This window comes from Ranitomeya variabilis, chromosome 2, assembly GCF_051348905.1.
Source record: "Ranitomeya variabilis isolate aRanVar5 chromosome 2, aRanVar5.hap1, whole genome shotgun sequence".
NCBI classification, from domain to species: domain Eukaryota; kingdom Metazoa; phylum Chordata; class Amphibia; order Anura; family Dendrobatidae; genus Ranitomeya; species Ranitomeya variabilis.
This window is the reverse complement of record NC_135233.1, coordinates 836,380,644-836,401,323: the sequence shown is the minus strand read 5'-3', so window position 1 is coordinate 836,401,323 and position 20,680 is coordinate 836,380,644. Positions and strand designations below refer to the sequence as shown.

At 41.8% G+C, this 20,680-nt stretch overlaps 1 protein-coding gene across 5 annotated transcripts in view; it reads right to left on the bottom strand.

Moving 5' to 3' along the window:
• Positions 1-2,599: 2,599 nt before the first annotated feature.
• The window catches only part of TDRP (testis development related protein), a 268,472-nt gene continuing 250,391 nt past the window's right edge, over positions 2,600-20,680 (bottom strand). For all 5 annotated transcript variants that reach the window (XM_077290088.1, XM_077290084.1, XM_077290083.1 and 2 more), the window contains 2 exons: positions 11,207-11,310; positions 2,600-4,207 (listed from right to left, as the gene is read on the bottom strand). In XM_077290088.1, the coding sequence (XP_077146203.1) occupies positions 3,862-4,207; positions 11,207-11,310 (450 nt within the window). In that variant the 3' untranslated portion in view covers positions 2,600-3,861. The remainder of the gene's footprint in view (positions 4,208-11,206; positions 11,311-20,680) is intronic.

The window sequence follows — 20,680 nt, the reverse complement described above, 5'->3', positions numbered from 1 at the left end:
GTGGAATGCAGTCCTTAAAAAAAAAAAAAAGAAGGAAAAAACGCATGATGATGTCCTAATACCACATAAAATGTGTGTATGAGTTCCAATCTCATGTGCTTGTTATAAATTCATCAATATGAACTGGCAAAGCTGAAATTATATTCAATGAAAAAACCAACCCCACCACAGTAATGAGTTATACAAAAAAATTTACAACATAATTCAAGAGACATAAAAAAAACAAAAAAAAAAAACAACAATGATTTTTACCATAACATTCTCAAAAAAGAAGCAATCTAATAAAAATACAAAAGGTCATTCTTATAATTTAAGACCTTCTGGGAAGCGTGCATTCATGGCCAATATCCAAAAGGCTTCCCGGCAACGAAGTGCACGATCTCAATCACCTCCCCTGGTTGGTCTGTTTACCCTTTCAATTCCTTTGACCTTTAAACTCCATAAATCTCCACCATGTATGTCCAAAAAATGTTTGGATAATCTGGATACAGGAAAGATATATATCTTGGTACCGTGTTAGCCAGTGGATAGAAAAATATTTAGAATTGAGAGTCCTCAGTGGTTGATACCTTTTAATGGCTTCAGTTCGCCATTAAAAAGTATCAACCACTGAGGGCTCAATTCTAAATATTTTTGGATAACACTGAGACATTCTTGCGACTCGCAGCAGACCCTGGATTTGTGGCGGTAATGTGTTCACTTAACCTTTTTTTTTTTAGACTTCTAGTAGTGCAACCTACCGTATTTTCCGGCGTATAAGACGACTTTTTAACCCCCGAAAATCTTCTTAAAAGTCGGGGGTCGTCTTATACGCCGGGAATCGACTTGTACGCCGGTGTATATGGTGGGTGGAGAGGGGGAGTGATCCTGATGACGAGGGGGCGTCTCACAGGAAAGTGAGTAATCCCCATTACCTTATCCTAGCGGTGCAGCGTGGGGGTGTCAGTGCTGGGAGCGGCGGCGGCTGCTGTGTTCTGGTGCGGCGGCTCCTCTTCTGTGTGGGGCCTCTGTGCTGTGAGGTGGCGGCGGCAGCGGCGTATCTTTATCCAGTTGGGGCTCCTCCGGCATCTCCTTAGCCCTGGAGGCCCCGCCGCAACTCCATCGGTGCAATGTGGTGGCCTCCGGGAAAATGGCCGCTGCTCGGATTCAGATCTCGTGTCCCGAGATTTCGGGACGAGATCTGAATCTGAGCAGCGGCCATTTTCCCGGAGGCCACCGCATCGCACCTATTGAGCTGCCTCCGGGAAAATGGCCGCTGCATTGCACTCATGGAGTTGCGGCGGGGCCTCCAGGGCTAAGGAGATGCCGGAGGAGCCCCAACTGGATAAAGATATGCCGCCGCCACCGCCACCGCACAGCACAGAGGCCCCACACAGAAGAGGAGCCGCAGCACCAGAGCACAGCAGCCGCCGCACCAGAGCACAGCAGCCGCCGCACCAGAGCACAGCAGCCGCCGCCGCCACTCCCAGCACTGAGACCCCCACGCTGCACCGCTACGATAAGGTAATGGGGGATACTCACTTTCCTGTGAGACGCCCCCTCGTCATCAGGATCACTCCCCCCCCCCCCCCCCCAAAAGGCACATATTCACCGGCCCTATAAGACGACATAGGGTGTATAAGAAGACCCCCGACTTTTAAGAAGATTTTATATTTTAACTGGTAAAGTTGGGGGGTCGTCTTATACGCCCAGTCGTCTTATACGCCGGAAAATACGGTATTTAATATTTATCACATGCCACACACGACACCATATAGACAACGTGTGTTGTATTGCAATTAACATAAGTTTTTTTTAGTAGAGTAGCATTTATCTACTCTATGTACTGACACAATCCACAGGTTCTCTATTTTTTTAGGACTGCATGCCACGAACAATGTAATGGTTGATAAATAGTTAATAGGTGGCAGTCTTTCGAATTAATCACATGCAGTGGATAAAGAACACAAAAAGGAATTGCTCATTTTATGTTTGCATGCCTTTGAGAAAGGACCGTTTTTAACGAGTCCGAAACCCCTCAGGCATTGGGGGCCCCCTCGTATGTACTGCTTTTACTGATGAAGATGTCTGAATAAACAAAATTATTTTTTTTTAAGAAAAGGACTCCTGTGCCGGAAAAATCCTTTGTTTCTACACTGGATCTATTACACCAATTTTGTCAGGAGGAATGGGCCCAAATTCCGACCAACTATTGTGAGAAGCTTGTGGAAGGATATCCCAAATGTTTGACCCAAGTCATTCAGTTTAAGGGCAATGGTACCGAATACTGATGAAATGTATGTAAACTTTTGACTTTGCAGTAAATAATAAAAATGCCTTAAAACATTCTCTCTCTCATTATTCTGGCATTTGGCAAATAATAATTATGGTAATCCTAATTCACCTAAAACAGGAAAGATTTCTTCTGATTTCGTGTTCGATACTGAGAAAAACGTGCATACGCACTATATAGTGTATGTAAACATCTGGTTTCAACAATACATCTTACAGTAACAGGGTCTTTTCAAAGCTTTTTCACATTTTATACAAAAGAATATGTATGTTTTTATCTCTACTTCATCTATAAAAGCATTGTGGATAAAGAAATCACCACCATTGATGAGGGTGCAACTGAATTCTTTATTCAAGATGAAAAAATACAAAGGATATTCTTCAGTTACTTAAACTTAGACACTGACAAAACAATGCACTAAACATATAGAACCGATGCTACTTTGCATGGAGAGACTGACTGAAGCCATCAGTCGAAGTTATTTCACCTTGGTAAAGTCTTCGCTACTAACCATGCATATCTACAAACGGGCAAGGATGACAATCGAATACTCATTAAAAAGACATCTGACTTCCTATATATACAAAAATATCATCTAAACAAAATGAGTCTAACATGCAAAAGCCTTTTAAAATGACCTCTTCTAGGCAATAACGATAAAACCCCATTTTTTGGTCTACAGCAGAGGTAGAAAGCCTGCGACTCTACAGCGGCTGTAGATCCCCAATATGATCTGTCAATCTCAAGGTTCGTTCACAGTTAGATTTTTAAGCTCCAGCAGATCCCAGCAGAGAAAAGAAAGAAAAAAAATCTTTCCTCTGTACGGAACTTAAAAATGCTAAAGTTAATGATCCCCAACACATTTCATTAAATAGCCAAGCATGCTGGGTCCAGTAGTTTCACAATGGTATAAAGCCCAGATTAAAGGGGCAGCGTTACATAGATAATATACAACCAGAAATAATCTACTGGTCATATATAAAGTACGTTGTGTACTCTACTAGGTGGAAAAAAAATCTGCTCTAATAAAATGCTATGAAAAACACATTTTTTTCTATGTAATTCTTTTCTAAAACTAAAAATGCCAAAAAGAAAAAAAAATACATTTTTCTGTCAAAAGAAACAATAATGTAAATTAATTTATCAATAAATTAAGCTGTGCATCTGAAATACATTATCAAGGTGAAATACAGGCACTTGACAGTATAATGTGCAAGGCAGATCCCCTGTACTGCTATCAGTAGAAGGCAATCTTAAGTTACAACCAGTGTATACATTCTCTACGGAATTACTGTTTTTGGTAACACCAACTTTCAGTTCAGTTATCCAAGTATTATGTAGGCACAATCAAGGCCACCCTAACATTTTCACAGGTGGGTTTTTTTCTTTTGAAAGAAAAGTGAGCCATTTTAGACTACTAAGTTCTAATATAAAAAAAACAGGTTACGAGTGCAAATTTATTCTCGAAGGACTCATTTAAATATAAAAGTAGATAGTTATAACAATACTTCGGATATTTTGGTATAAAATGACATGATATCCATGAAACCTGTGGAAAGATATTGCATATTACGAGATTTCTAGCTATGTCATTCTAATTCTTCCCAGTTTTCAGTGAGGTTGCCTTTGCTTCGCCGTCTAATACTAACGAGTTTGCCCGCTGACTTAATACTCCACCTAGAACTGTTTCCAGAACTTGCCAAATTTGTATACTTCGAGGATCCTTTGCTTTCTTCTTCCCAGCCTTGCCAAGAATGGTTGTCATCTAAAGGGTCCTCTGGAAAGGAATGGGGGTCTTCAACCATAATTTGAGGGGGCTCCCAACCTTCAATCTCATCAGCTTTTTTTGGCTGAATATTTTGTTTAATTGCCAAACTGTCCCAAAAGCCAGATTTCTTCTCAGGTTTTACTTCATCTTTTGTCTTCACAGAAGCTCTACATATGATGAGAACAGACACGCTGGTTAGAAAGGTAAAGTTGTGAAAACGAAGGGTAAACTCATTTGTGCAAAGTCAATAGCATTTAGCGGTCTCCCATGTCGACAAGCTTACTAGTATGGTGATTAAACAGAATAAGTATGTTGGTTTATACCAGCTAAAACACCAGGTCGCTATTCTGCTCTTTGGTATAATAATATCTAAAAGCATGATGCTAATATCAGTGATAAAAAACGAGGTATAGAAATGCACATTGACCACACACAACCATCATTTTGTAAGGCTTGATTCACACATCTATTTATTATGCTTACTTTTATAGCACCAACTTATTCCACATTTACAGATATTGTCATTGTAGTCCCCATTGGGGCTCACAATTCTCTAACAGTGTGTCTTTGGAGTGTTAGAGGAAACCAGAGTCCTGCAGGAAACCAACGGAAACAGCACTGTGGCTCAGTGCATAGCACTGTTGATTTGCAGACCTGGGGTCCTGGGTTCAAATCCCACCAAGGACAACATCTGTAAGGAGTTTGTATGTTCTCCCCGTGTTTGTGCGAGTTTCCTCCAGGTTCTCTGGTTTCCTCCAACACATCAAAGGCATACTGACAGGAAATTTAGATTGTGAGCCCCAATGGGGACAGTGATTATGAAATCTGTAAAGCGCTGTGATATAAATGAGTAAAATAAATAAATAATCTCCTTGCAGATGTTGTCCTTGTCGGGGGATTTGAACCTAGGACCCCAGTGCTACAAAGCAACATCCCTTACCACTGAGTCACGATGCTGTGTGACGGTTACCATCCAAGATACAGACTGATCATTTTCTCAGGCATCTATTTTTTTCCCCCATTGAAGCGGGTAGATTTCTGAACTTTATTCATTGGCCCTTTCCAATGTATCAGTTAAAAATGGATGAAACTTGGGTGGAAGTCTGAAGTACGAAGTCTTTCTTCCTTGTGTCACCTGTTTTTTATACAGAGCCCCATAGACTTTAATGGCAGAGTCTGTGACCCTCAAAAATGGTTGAGACTAGGACCAGCACGGAGTCTCACAGATCAGACACATGGATCTATTTTTAAAACTGATGTCTGTACGAATCAATGAAACTTTATAGGTCACTGCACTGTCCGAGAAACAAAAAAGGACAGCACTACGACGAGTCACACGGATTTGTGAATGTAGCTTAAAGGAAACATCGGATTACCACGTTGTGCTAACATATTACCGAGAAGATTAAAAGAACGAACAAAAAGCAGCTCCTCATTGTGACTGATATGTCATGTTGGTTGCAGCGATATGCTTTCACACATTTATTTTTTGTTACATGATAGTTAGACAATATCTAAAGTGGTGATTCCAAAGCATATTTGCAGTATACCTTATAAACACGAAAAAGGCACAACAATAGGCAATATATGTGAGAAAAACAAGGTGGTGTTCACGTGATACATTTCACACTGCACCTATTAAGACCACGTTCACATGTTCAGTATTTGGTCATTATTTTACATCAGTATCTGTAAGCCAAAACCAGGAGTGGGCGATACAGAACTTTTGTTCTGATTGCTCCTGATTTTGGCTTATAAATACTGAGGTAAAGAACTGACCAAATACTCAATGTGTGCACGTTGTGATACTCCTCGCTTTGCCCCAATAAAATAAAAAAAAGATTATATTCACTACCTGTGCCGGCACTTGCACTCCCGGGGATCCCCTGCGGTTGTTGTAACACATGACCCCGGGGCCCAATCAGCGCTGGCGTCACTGTCTCCGACTTCTGTCAAAATTGAACATAAGGAGGAAGTCTGAGATCAGCTGCAGCCCGGGCTTCCTCTTTGTGTTCAATTCGTACAAAGATGCCAGCGCTGAGTTGGTGCCTGGGTCATGTGTCAGAACAGCCGCACGGGAGCCCTTGGGTAAGCAAGTGTCGGCACTGCGGGATCTGTGCTGGCATGGGAGGTGAATATAAGCGTTATTGTTTGTCGGGGTCAAGCGTGAGGAATGAGAAGGGGTTGTCCAAGTAGTATACAACCCCTTTAAGGTATGGGCACAAGACATCTTTGTTAGACAGGTGAACTGTTATGATCCTTAGTGGCTGAGGATCACGAATAGACCAGCAAGTGAATAAACTAAGGACAAGCTCTAGGGAGATGGTAACTGGACTGATCGCAAATCTGAACCTATCCAACACAAATAGAGGTAGCCGGTGAACGTGCCTAAAAAATTCCTAGACGTCTCGAGCCAGCCTGAGGAACTAGCTACCCCTAAAGAGAAAGAAAGACCTCGCTTGCCTCCAGAGAAATAATCCCCAAAGATATAGAAGCCCCCAACAAATATTAACGGTGAAGTAAGAAGAAGGCACATACGTAGGGATGAAATCAGATTCAGCAAAAGAGGCCCACTAGTACTAGAAAGCAGAAAATAGAGCAGGGGTCTATGCGATCAATAAAAAACCCTTACAAAATATCCATCCTGAGATTTCAAGAACCCACGCACCAACTAATGGTGTGTGGGGAGAAACTCAGTCCACTAGAGCATCCAGCAAGCGAGGGAATCACATATTAGCAAGCTGGACAAGAAAACATGATAAACACTGCTGATCAAAAAATGAGCAAACAAAACTTAGCTTGTCCTGGATGGACTGGGAGCAAGGTAGTCAGAAGGAATCTGAGTAGCACTGATTACATCGACAGCCGGCAACAAGTGGAAGTAAAACAGAGCTATATAGGAACCTCCCAGAGGATAACGAACCAGCTGATAGCCAGAGACCAGCAGGATAACAAACAAAGCCACCAGGGGGAGCCCAAAGCAAAAGTCACACCATACCACCAGTGACCACAAGAGGGAGCCTGAAAACAGAGTTCACAACAGTGAACCCACCCAGTTTTTCAAGAGGAAAAGACTTCAGGAATCGTAAGAGGTTGCTTTTTATTTTCCAAAAAGTGTCTTTTTAAGCAGTTTTTGTTGTTTCCTCAGCGCTTTTCCAATGTTTTTTTAGCAGCAGGTGTATTTATATCAGCATTTTTGGGGTTGGCTTTTTTACTTAAATTCTCTAGACTCTACACTCCCCCCTTCTCCACCTCCCCCTCCCCGACTCCATTTAACAATAAAGAAACGGCTAGTGGGTTTTTTTAAGCAAAAACGTGGACAAAAACACTAGAAAAGACAACTCTGGTGTCTTGAGTTTTCTCATTAACTTATATTATTATTGTATTATATTTTCAGAGTTCAATAGGCACTTTTGTAGTTGGGTTTTAAAGAGGACCTGCTGGAAAAAAAACATTGTGTACACATACTCTTGTGGTATGTGCACATAGAATGTTTTTTTTCAGTTGGTCAAAAACAACAAGAGTGCAAACTGCTTTAGGAAAAGCTCTTTTTTTGGAGGAGTCTCATTTCCTGAAACACTTAAGGGTTTTTCAAGTATTTTGAAATATTAACAGTAACAGGCACAGTGCCAGTATGGTTGTTAGAGGGCCAAGCCCCCTACACTGCATAGCCCACTTATATTGCATTTTGGGGTGATGGACTTCCTTTTAAGATGTAGTTATCTTGGGTCCTGAGTATGGCAATTTTTTTTTATTTTCATTACTGTGTTCCAATAGCCATATTGGTTTAATTTTTCAGCCCTTGTTTGTATTTTTTTAATGGTATTATTTTGATGTAAATCTAATGTGTTGAAAAACTTTTTATTTCTTTGCTTTGGCAAAGGTGTTGGAAAGAAAAAATAATAAAGACTAAAAAAAAAATTCTCACCCATTATGTGGGATAAGTGAAAGGTTAACTTTATTCTAGGGGAAGTACCATTATGGTGATACCAAAGTTATATACACTGCTCAAAAAAATAAGTCAATCGCACTTCTGTGAAATCAACTTGTTCAGATATGAAGCAACATTGTGAATAAACTTCTGCTGTTGTGAAAATGGAACAAACAACAGGGAGAAATTATAGGCGCCTGGCAATACAACTCTTATAAAGGAGTGGTTCTGCAGGGGTTGACCACAGACCATTTCTCTGTTCTCATCCATTTTGGCTGTTTTGGTCACTTTTGCATTTTATCATTGCTCTCACTCCTAGAGGTACTGTACAGTAACAAGAGGCGGTGTTTACAACCCACGGAAGTTACTCAGGTAGTGCAGCTCATCCAGGATGGCACATCAATACAAGCTGTGGCAAGAAGGGTAGTGGTGTCTGTCAGCAGTGTTCAGAGCATGGAGCAGGTGCCAGGAGACAGGCCAGTACACCAGTAGACGTGGTGGGAGCCATAGGAGGGCAACAACCCAGCAGCATGACCGCTACCTCCTCCTTTGTGAAAGGAGGAAATAGGAGGAGCAATGACAGAGCCCTGCAAAATTACCTCCAGCAGGCCACTAACATCCATGTGTCTGCTCAATCTGTCAGAAACTCCAGGGGGGTGGTATGAGGGCGCAACATCCACAAGTGTGTGTTGGCTTTATAGCCCAACATTGTGCAGGGCAATTGGCATTTGCCAGAGAACATCTAGATTGGCAGATTCGACATTAGCACCCAGTGCTATTCATGGATGAGATCAGGTTCTCACTGAGCACGTGACAGACGTGACAGAGTCTGGAGATGCCGTGGAGAACGTTCAGCTGCCTCCAACCTCCTCAAGCATGACCGGTTTAGCAGTGAGTCAGTATTGGTGTGGGGAGGCATTTCTTTGGAGGGCCACACAGCCGTTTATGTGCTAGCCACAGGTATCCTGATTGCCATTAGGTACCGGGATGAGATCCTCAGACACATTGTGAGGCCATATGCAGGTGCAGTGGGCCCTGGGCTCCTTCTGATGCATGACAATGCTAGGTCTCATGTTGCTGAAGTGTGTCAGCAGTTCCTGCATGATGAAGTTATTGATGCTATGGACTGGCCCGCCTGTTCCCTAGACCTGAATCCAATTGAGCACATCTGTGACATCATGTCTCGTTACATTCACCAATGCCATGTTGCACCACAGACTCTCCAGGAGTTGACTGATGATTTAATCCAGGTCTTGAAGGAGATCCCTCAGAAGAACATGTGCTGCCTCTTCAGGAGCATGCCCAGGTGTTGTAGGGAGGTCATGCAGGCACGTACAGGCCACACACTACTTAGCATCATTTCCTTGTCTTGATGCATTTCCACTTAAGTTGAATCAGCCTGTAATTTGAATTTCCACTTTGATTTTGAATATTATTCAAAATCCAGACATATATGGGATATTAATTTTGATTTACATTGATCATTTTTATGTTTTATTATTCTCAACGCATTACACACTATGCAATGAATAAAGATTTGCAAGTGGAATATTTCATTCAGTGACATCTAGGATGTGGGATTTTAGTGTTCGCTTTATTTTTTTGAGCAGTGTACTTCAGTAAAGTCAATTTAAAAACAAAAACACATTATTTGCTTTTGTGTAATCACATTCTTTGAGCCATATCATTTTTTTTTTTATCAACATAGCCGAAGAAGGGATTGCTCTTTGTGAGATGAATTGATATGTTCTTTGGTACCATTTTGAGGTGTGTGCCATGTGATTTTTTTTTATGGCTCTATTCTGTTTTTTGGGAGATAGTGAATTAAAAAGAGAATTTACAATTTTAGAGCCTTTACCATACAGGTAAACAAACTAATGTGACATTTTTATAGCGTGGATTTTTACAAAAATAATAATGATACCTTCTATGTTTTTTTTAAATTAAAACGATTAATTTTTTAGTCGATATTGGCTCATGGGAGATAAGTGAAAAGTTAACTTTATTCTAGGAGTCTAGGGATTGAAAAAGTGCAGATTGGGCATTAATCAAATAGCACGTGGCTTTATTGTGGTTTTTTTGGGCTCACTTTGTGATGCTGTGAAACCACAGCATAGCCTTAGAAAAGTATACCCCAGCTGCTGCTGATCCTCTGGTTGGACAGACCAATGTTCGATATGTACCAAAGAGAGATGTGGGTGTGCTGCCCTATTGGTAAGGAATTCACAGATTCAAAGATCTCTTTATTATGGTTCCCCGAGAAAGGGGTAAGTGTGACCTAGAAATGCATTGGGTATAAACTACCATATTTTTCGGCATATAAGACGACCCCCAACTTTTCGGGGGTCATCTTATACACCGGGTGTCGTCTTATATATGGCGTGTGCAGGGAGCGATCTCGGATGGTTCCCAGGATCTGGAGGAGAGGAGACTTTCCTTCAGGCCCTGGGATCCATATTTGTGTAAAAAAAAAAAAGAATAAAAATAAAAAATATGGATATACGTCTCAAAGGTCCTTCGCGGCGCGCAATGCATCCCTGGGAACGGAAGCCGCCGCATGCATCGCCGGGAGAACTCCGGGGACCGTCGGAAGGTAAGTATATCCATATTTTTTATTTTTATTCTTTTTTTTTTTTTTTACACGAATATGGATCCCAGGGCCTGAAGGAGAGTGTCCTCTCCTCCAGACCCTGTGAACCATCCGGGACCACTCCCTGCACCATATGCAGCGACCTCAGAGCTCCGCACATGCCGTACCCGGCGTATAAGACGACCCCCGACTTTTGAGAAGATTTTCAGGGGTTTAAAAGTCGTCTTATACACCGGAAAATACGGTAAACTGCAACCTATTTAAATTCATCTGTATCATGTGAATTCCTTACCAGCAGAGCAGCACACCTGCACTTCTCCCTTTGGTATAACGTCATTCTAGGGGTAGTATGTATATATACATAAAAATAATATTTGTACACGTGCATATACTGTACACACATTTTTTGTACTTTCCTGCTTGTCTAAAAAAACATAATTTGCTATAGTGTCATCCTATTCTGAGAGCCATCATTTAAATTATTTTTAATCTTGCGAGTAGTTGCCCGTTCAGCATGATGGATATATTCTATCATTAAGAATTTATACTGATGGTGGCTGTATAAATGGTATGTATTATTACGGATTAACATAACATTGAAAAATGTGTACAGACTAGTATAATTTTTATCTCTTTGATTCTTACACTTTTGACTTTGGAGACTTTGATCCTTTTAGTAGTTGTTGTTCATCGTCTTTGTTAAATATGGACGTCACATCCTTCCAGCCACGAAAGCTAGCACCCTGGACCTGGAAATGAATGACAAAAAGCTTATTCATGTGATCTGGCCAGTGAAATAAAGATACGCGCAGCAGATGGTTCACGGTCTCTCTTTAATTTACATGTCGAATATGCATTCTGCATAGAACTCATTCCCAGAATCAACATGCAGGCAAACACTGAGGGTTTTATTCCAGTGCTTGGAACATGAAGTTTTATCACCTTCTGGAGAAAGAGTTTTCACATAACAATAACAGCCTTGAAAAATTTTAAATGTTTGTCCCAGTTATCTGAACAATACAGAATAAGTAGTCTAAAAGCGAACCTCTACTTATGTAGTCAGCAGCAAATAAAGGTTCCTTTGTTCAGTTCTCCTATTGAATGTACTTTAAATTACTTGGCAGACAATCTGGTGAGAGCAGGTAAGTGTGTCTGCTCAAGGGTGAGCAGATGAATACAAAGTGTATATCTGGATGTTTTTTGTATCTTCCACAACAATTATCATGCAGAAACGGGCAGTAAATGTGATAAATGTCACTTGTTCTTGCTGATCACTTACTTCAGGAACATATTGAATTACACCACAGTATTATATTAAAGGGAATCTGTCATGTCCCCAAACGCTATTAACCTGCAAATTTAGGGTCTTATCTACAGGTTAATAGCGTTACAATGTTGTCCTGCTGCCTTACGGAAAATGAGGCAGCCAGACGGAAAACTAATTTTATTCCTCAAGGAAGTCAGCGGCTTTCAGTCATAGAGGCGTGCTCAAGAGCGGCTACAGCACAGCCTGGCACTTTGATTGACAGCTCGCTCTGCAGCAAATCTGTGCAGAATGAGGTGTCCATTAAAGTGCCAGGGCGTGTTTACAGCTAGTGCTCACAAATGCTCTGAGCGATGGCTGTACCTACTCCGTGCACGATTATGACTGAAAGCTGGTGGGTCCAGGGCGGAAATAAGTTAATGTTCTCCCAGCAGCTGAGCTTTCAGTAAGGCAGCCAGATAGCCTTTATAATATTTTACATTTTTCTCCATCAATGCACTTTTAGTTTGTTGGGTTGGGGCAAAGTATCTAAATACAAACTGAGAATGTAGGACTTACTTTGTCACTATATCAGAACCGATCAGTGACAGATGAAAAGGTTACATGCATATATTTGCTCTTCTTATAAATATACTTTAAATAAGAAGACTGCTACAACCAGATACATGTTCCAAAAGCACACCGTTGAGGATCATAAAAGAATAAATGTTTTTTGGTCAGTTAAGGCCTGGCTGTCTTAAGTGTGCTTCCCTCTTTGTTATATTGAGCTCAGGATACTTCCTTCCTTTACGTCCTGAAAGCAGCGGAAAACTGACAATACTTGAACTCTACGGTGTAAACCTATCCTGTGCTCACTCATACTGAGAAAATACATGCCCCTACATCTCTTGCCAAGTGTCTAACTATACCATGCCGTGAAAAACAACACCTACAATAGGCAGGAAAAAGGAAAGGACAAGGACGGATGAAAAGGGGCAGATTGCTTTCCAGGAATTCATCCAGCATTACTTAAACAATTAAGAACAGCCTTTTGTTGTATGCTACAGACCAGCGACATACTGAGGTGACACGTAAAGGAGTTTTATGCTTTCCAACACAGCTTACTAGATGTTATGAAGCATTACAAAACACAATTTACAACAGTCTTAGGTTAAAATATTCCCCTTAAAAATGGGTGGTCATTACTCAAAATATCACCCATCTTACCTTAGGGTGCATGTGGCTATGTGGAAGATGAAGCCTATCAATGTGCTAGTAAAAAAAACATGCAGCCTTAAAAGGACCTGGTCATTAGGTCAAAACTAACCATACTTTGATCTCATTTTATTCACACTGCTTCTCTGCACGACTGTAGAGTCGGTAAGCCAAACCTCTGACTCCTCAATTTCCCTGACTCCCGACTATAACTCCCCAGCACTGCCTCACTACTGGGCATGCACATAAAGTGCAGCACAGATTCATCTAAATTACAATTTCACAGCACAGCCTCACTACTGAGTATGTACATAAAGTGCCACACAGATTCATCTCAACTACAATTCCAGAGCACTGCCTCACTACTGAGCATGTACATAAAGTGCAGCACAGATTCATCTCAACTACAACTCCCCAGCACTGCCTCACTACAGAGCATGTACATAAAGTGCAGCACAGATTCATCTCAACTACAACTCCCCAGCACTGCCTCACTACTGAGCATGTACATAAAGTGCAGCACAGATTCATCTCAACCACAACTCCACAGCACTGCCTCACTACTGAGCATGTACATAAAGTGCAGCATAGATTCATCTCAACTACAACTCCCCAGCACTGCCTCACTACTGAGCATGTACATAAAGTGCAGCACAGATTCATCTCAACTACAACTCCCCAGCACTGCCTCACTACTGAGCATGTACATAAAGTGCAGCACAGATTCATCTCAACCACAACTCCACAGCACTGCCTCACTACTGAGCATGTACATAAAGTGCAGCATAGATTCATCTCAACTACAACTCCACAGCACTGCCTCACTACTGAGTATGTACATAAAGTGAAGCTCATATTCATCTCCACTACAACTCCACAGCACTGCCTCACTACTGAGAATGTACATAAAGTGCAGCACAGATTCATCTCAACTAAAAGCAGAGATCCTTAGATCAGAAACAGAACAGGCATTTATAGGACATTTCATTACTTTCCCAAATTTTTAAGAAAAAAAATGTACAGCACATCCTGCATTGTACTACTGTATCCAATTTATTATATATTTTAGGAGTTTGAGTCCAGTGGACTTACCTCTCTCCACTTTGCTTTCCCTTGCGCATTTGCGCATTTCTTGTTATCATTTGCTGCTTATTTCTGTTGGATTAGGTCCATATAGGTATTTGGATATACATCTTTGTGGGGTTTATGCTCATATGTCAGCCTAACATTGTGATGTGCACATTGGGGCTTAGGTTTTCCAGGTAATTAGCATGCTCAGATAATACTGCTATTTAATGTACAGCTAAATATGTCTCTGTGGGGTTTGTGCCTATATTTAAGCCTAACACTGTGATATGAGCATTGGGCTTTTCAGGCATCCAGCATGCTTAGATAACACTGTTATTCATCATATAGCCATGCCTATTTTATAGGGTTTCCATTATGTGTGTATATGTTCATAGCATATTGTGTGCCATGACAATTTTTTTTGTTTTGGTTCAGTACCATGACACTTGACTTATTAGGCCTATGAGCAAGAGACATTTTGCTATTTATATCTGTACAACCAACTATATTATTCGTATGTGTTTGTAACTATAAACTTTTTTTGGGGTGTACTATACTATATTTATGATATATAGGGGTGTTGCTTATCGGTCCTACATTTTAGGCCCTTTTTAAATGGTTTTATCTGTGTGTCTTTTTTGAGGTGTAATAATAAAAATATTCTGATTTTTTCATATTTTCCGGGTGTGCATACCATCATTAGTCTAGTCTTTTTTTCTTTTTGCGCTGTATCTGGTCCATTTTATATCGACACCGACTCTACAGCCCTGGACACCGACTCCAACTCCACAGCCCTGCTTCTCTGTTTTTATTTTTTTAATTCGTAATACGTTTCTAGAGATGTGTGCCTTTTTATTTAGTGCTAATTTTTATGGTCTTTACAAGAGGGTGGAGATAACAATGTAATAATGCTAAGCAACCTAAAGACCAAACCCCAGACCATCTACCTGCCCGACTCTCTACTTGTGTCATGTGCTTTTAATATCAGAAAAGAGGTGGTTCCATTTTTTTTTTTTTATGAAGTGTGTGCATGTTGAAGAGAACAATTGCTTTTCTTGGATTCATGTAGTAGAATTTGATATACAAATTCCACATTTATAGCAGATTTACTTTGACTTTTACATGCATTGGCTCTTTAGGTTGACATTTCGGGAATGGTTCATAACTGCTACTAGTTTTACACAAGCCTTATGGACTCTCAATGTGCATTTGCACCATTTCCTATGATGGTAGTGGAACAAGGCGTTTTGTAGTTTAAAACCGGAGTCACACTAGCGAGGAATACGGATGAGTGCTATGCGATAAAACATCGCATAGCACTCGGACTGCTGTTAATCCATGGGGCAGCTCCAATCACCGTTTTTTTTCTCGGCGCACTCGCACCCATGTAAGTCTATGGGTGAAAGTGACAGCGCACATCACTCCGATATCATCTGAGTTCTGTGCAATATATGCCGACGCCGACAATGAAGGAGATAGAGAAATTAGTTTCTCTGCCTTCTCCGTAGCTGTGCTCCGATTCTCTCTTTGCAAGAGGCTTGGAGCACAGTAGCGTGACACTTGGCTCCCACTCGCAGCAGAGCAGGAGCTGAGGGTCATTAGCATATTGCATCGGATGCCATACCCTAGTGTGACCCTGGCCTAATAGAAAAATGTGACCCCCTACCAAAGACCTATGAGCATGGACAATCTGACAGCAAATTTTGCATGAACCCCTTCATGACCGAGCCTATTTTGACCTTAATGACCTGGCCGTTTTTTGCAATTCTGACCAGTGTCCCTTTATGAGGTAATAACTCAGGAATGCTTCAATGGATCCTAGCGGTTCTGAGATTGTTTTTTTGTGACATATTGGGCTTCATGTTATTGGTATATTTAGGTCGATAATTTTTGCATTTATTTGTGAAAAAAATGCAAATTTGGCTAAAATTTGGAAAATTTAGCAATTTTCAAATTTTGAATTTTCATTCTGTTAAACCAGAGAGTTATGTGACAAAAAAAGTTAATAAATAACATTTCCCACATGTCTGCTTTACATCAGCACAATTTTGGAAACAAAATTTTTTTTTGCTAGGAAGTTATAAGGGTTAAAATTTGACCAGCAATTTCTCATTTTTACAACGAAATTTACAAAACCATTTTTTTTTTAGGGACCACCTCACATTTGAAGTCAGTTTGAGGGGTCTATATGGCTGAAAATACCCAAAAGTGACACCATTCTAAAAACTGCACCCCTCAAGGAAAAAATGAACATTTAACTTTTTAGTCACAAAAATTATCTTTTAGCAACAATTTTTTTATTTTCCCAAGGTTAAAAAGAGAGACTGGACCCCAAAAGTTATTGTACAATTTGTCCTGAGTACGCCAATACCCCATATGTGGGGGGGAACCACTGTTTGGGCGCACGACAGGGCTCGGAAGGGAAGGAGCGCCATATGACTTTTTCAATGAAAAATTGGCTCCAATCTTTAGCGGATACCATGTCGCGTTTGGAGAGCCCCTGTGTGCCTAAACATTGGAGCTCCCCCACAACTGACCCCATTTTGGAAACTAGACCCCCCAAGGAGCTTATCTAGATGCATAGTGAGCACTTTGAACCGCCAGGTGCTTCACAAATTGATCCGTAAAAATGAAAAAGTACTTTTTTTTCACAAAAAAATTTATTTTATCCTCAATTTTTTCATTTTCACATGGGCGACAGGATAAAATGGATCCTAAAATGTGTTGGGCAATTTCTTCTGAGTACACCAATACCTCATATGTGGTAACAAACCATTGTTTGTGCACACGGCAAGGCTCGGAAGGGAAGGAGCGCCATTTTACTTTTGAATGAAAAATTAGCTCCAATCGCTAGCGGACACCATGTCGCGTTTGGAGAGCCCCTGTGTGCCTAAACATTGGAGCTCCTCCACATGTGACCCCATTTTGGAAACTAGACCCCCCAAGGAACTTATCCAGATGCATAGCGAGCATTTTGAACACCCAGGTGCTTCACAAATTGATCCGTAAAAATTAAAAAGTACTTTTTTTTTTCACAAAAAAAAAATTTTAGCCTCAATTTGTTCATTTCCACATGGGCAACAGGATAAAATGGATCCTAAAGTTTATTGGGCAATTGCTCCTGAGTACACCGATACCTCACATGTGGGGGTAAACCACTGTTTGGGCACACGGCAGGGCTCGGAAGGGAAGGAGCGCCATTTGACTTTTTCAATGAAAAATTAGCTCCAATCGTTAGCGGACACCATGTCGCGTTTGGAGAGCCCCTGTGTGCCTAAACATTGGAGCTCCCCCACATGTGACACCATTTTAGAAACTAGACCTCCCATGGAACTAATCTAGATGTGCGGTGACCACTTTAAACCCCCAAGTGCTTCACAAAAGTTTATAACGCAGAGCTGTGAAAATAAAAAATCATTTATCTTTCCTCAAAAATTATTTTTTAGCCCGCAATTTTTTATTTTCACAAGGGTTACAGGAGAAATTGGACCCCAATAGTTGTTGCCCAGTTTGTCCTGAGTATGCTGATACCCCATATGTGGGGGTAAACGACTGTGCGCATGTTGGGGCTCGGAAGGGAAGTAGTGACTTTTGAAATGCAGACTTTGATGGAATGGTCTGCGGGCGTCACGTTGCGTTTGCAGAGCCCCTGATGTGCCTAAACAGTAGAAACACCCCACAAGTGACCCCATTTTGGAAACTAGACCCCCCAAGGAACTTATCTAGATGTGTGGTGAGCACTTTGAACCCCCAAGTGCTTCACAGAAGTTTATAACGCAGAGCCGTGAAAATAAAAAATAATTTTTCATTCCTCTAAAATTATGTTTTAGCAAGCAATTTTTTTATTTTCGCAAGGGTAACAGGAGAAATTGGACCCCAATAATTGTTGCCCAGTTTGTCCTGAGTACGCTGATACCCCATATGTGGGGGTAAACCACTGTTTGGGCGCACATCGGGGCTCGGAAGGGAGGGAGCACCATTTGACTTTTTGAACGCAAGATTGGCTGGAATCATTGGTGGCGCCATGTTGCGTTTGGAGGCCCCTGATGTGCCTAAAAAGTGGAAGCCCCTCAATTCTAACTCCAACACTCACCCCAACACACCCCTAACCCTAATCTAAACTCTAGCCATAACCCTAATCACAACCCTAACCCCAACACACCCCTAACCACAACCCTAACCCTAATCCAAACCCTAATCCTAACCCTAATCCCAACCCTAATCCCAACCCTAACCCCAACACACCCCTAACCCTAACCATAACCCTAACCACAGGCCTAATCTTAACCCTATTTCCAATCCTAGCCCTAATTCCAACCCTAACCCTAAGGCTATGTGCCCACGTTGCGGATTCGTGTGAGATTTTTCTGCACCATTTTTGAAAAATCCGCAGGTAAAGGACACTGCGTTTTACCTGCGGATTTACAGCGGATTTCCAGTGTTCTTTGTGCGGATTTCAGCTGCGGATTCCTATTGAAGAACAGGTGTAAAACGCTGCGGAATCCGCACAAAGAATTGACATGCTGTGGAAAATATAACACAGCGTTTCCTGTTATGATCCTTAGTGGTTGAGGATCACAAATTACTCCAGCTAAGTAACAAACATAGGACAAGCTCTAGGGAGGTGGCAAACTGGACTGACCGCAAATCTGAACCTATCCAAACACACTAGAAGTAGCCGGTGAACGTGCCTAAAAATCCTAGACGTCTCGAGCCAGCCTGAGGAACTAACTACCCCTAGAAAGAAAGAAAGACCTCTCTTGCCTCCAGAGAAATAATCCCCAAAGATATAGAAGCCCCCAACAAATAATAACGGTGAGGTAAGAGGAAGGCACATACACAGGGGTGAAAGCAGATTCAGCAAATGAGGCCCACTAATACTAGATAGCAGAAAATAGAAAAGGGAATCTATGCGGTCAGTAAAAAACCCTTACAAAATATCCACTCTGAGATTTCAAGAACCCCCACACCAACTAACGGTGTGGGGGGAGAAACTCAGTCCCCTAGAGCAACCAGCAAGCGAGGAAATCACATTTTAGTGAGCTGGACTAAAAACATAATGAACACTGATAATCAAAAAATGATCAAACAAAAACTTAGCTTGTCTTGGAGAGACTGGGAGCAAGGTAGCCACAAGGAATCTGAAGAGCACTGAATACATTGATAGCAGGCAAGGAACTGAGTCTCCAGGTGAGCTAAATAGGAAACCAACCAAGGATAATGAACCAGCTGATGCAGCCAACCTGCAGAAAGACAACACTACACAGTACCGCTTGTGACCACTAGAGGGAGCCCAAAAATAGAATTCACAACAGTACCCCCTCCTTGAGGAGGGGTCACCGAACCCTCATCAAGACCCCCAGGGCGATCAGGATGAGCCGCGTGGAAGGCACGAACCAAATCGGCCGCATGAACATCAGAGGCGACAACCCAGGAATTATCCTCCTGACCATAGCCCTTCCACTTAACCAAATACTGAAGCCTCCGTCTAGAGATACGAGAATCCAAAATCTTCTCCACCACGTACTCCAATTCGCCCTCGACCAGCACCGGAGCAGGAGGCTCAACAGAAGGAACCACAGGTACCACATACCTCCGCAACAAAGACCTATGGAACACATTATGAATGGCAAACGATGCTGGGAGATCCAAACGAAAAGACACCAAGTTAAGGATTTCCAAGATCTTATAAGGACCGATGAAGCGAGGCTTGAATTTAGGAGAGGAGACCTTCATAGGAACATACCGAGAAGACAGCCACACCAAATCCCCAACACGAAGTCGGGGACCCACACCGCGGCGGCGGTTGGCAAAGCGCTGAGCCTTCTCCTGTGACAACCTCAAATTGTCCACCACATGGTTCCAAATCTGCTGCAACCTATCCACCACAGAATCCACCCCAGGACAGTCAGAAGACTCAACCTGACCCGAGGAAAAACGAGGATGGAAACCAGAATTGCAGAAAAAAGGTGAAACCAAAGTAGCAGAACTAGCCCGATTATTAAGGGCAAACTCGGCCAAAGGCAAAAAAGTCACCCAATCATCCTGATCAGCAGAAACAAAACATCTCAAATAAGTATCCAACGTCTGATTAGTTCGTTCGGTTTGGCCATTAGTCTGAGGATGGAAGGCCGACGAAAAAGACAAATCAATGCCCATCTTAGCACAAAAAGTCCGCCAAAACCTGGACACAAACTGGGATCCTCTATCAGACACAATATTTTCAGGAATGCCGTGCAAGCGAACCACATTCTGAAAAAATAGAGGAACCAAATCGGAGGAAGGCGGCAACTTAGGCAAGGGCACCAAATGGACCATCTTGGAAAAACGATCACACACCACCCAGATGACAGACATTTTCTGAGATACTGGAAGATCCAAAATAAAATCCATGGAAATGTGCGTCCAAGGCCTTTTCGGAACCGGCAAAGGCAAAAGCAAACCGCTGGCAAGAGAACAGCAAGGCTTAGCCCGAGCACAAATCCCACAAGACTGCACAAAGGAACGCACATCCCGCGACAAGGAAGGCCACCAGAAGGACCTAGCCACCAAATCTCTGGTACCAAAAATCCCAGGATGACCCGCCAACACCG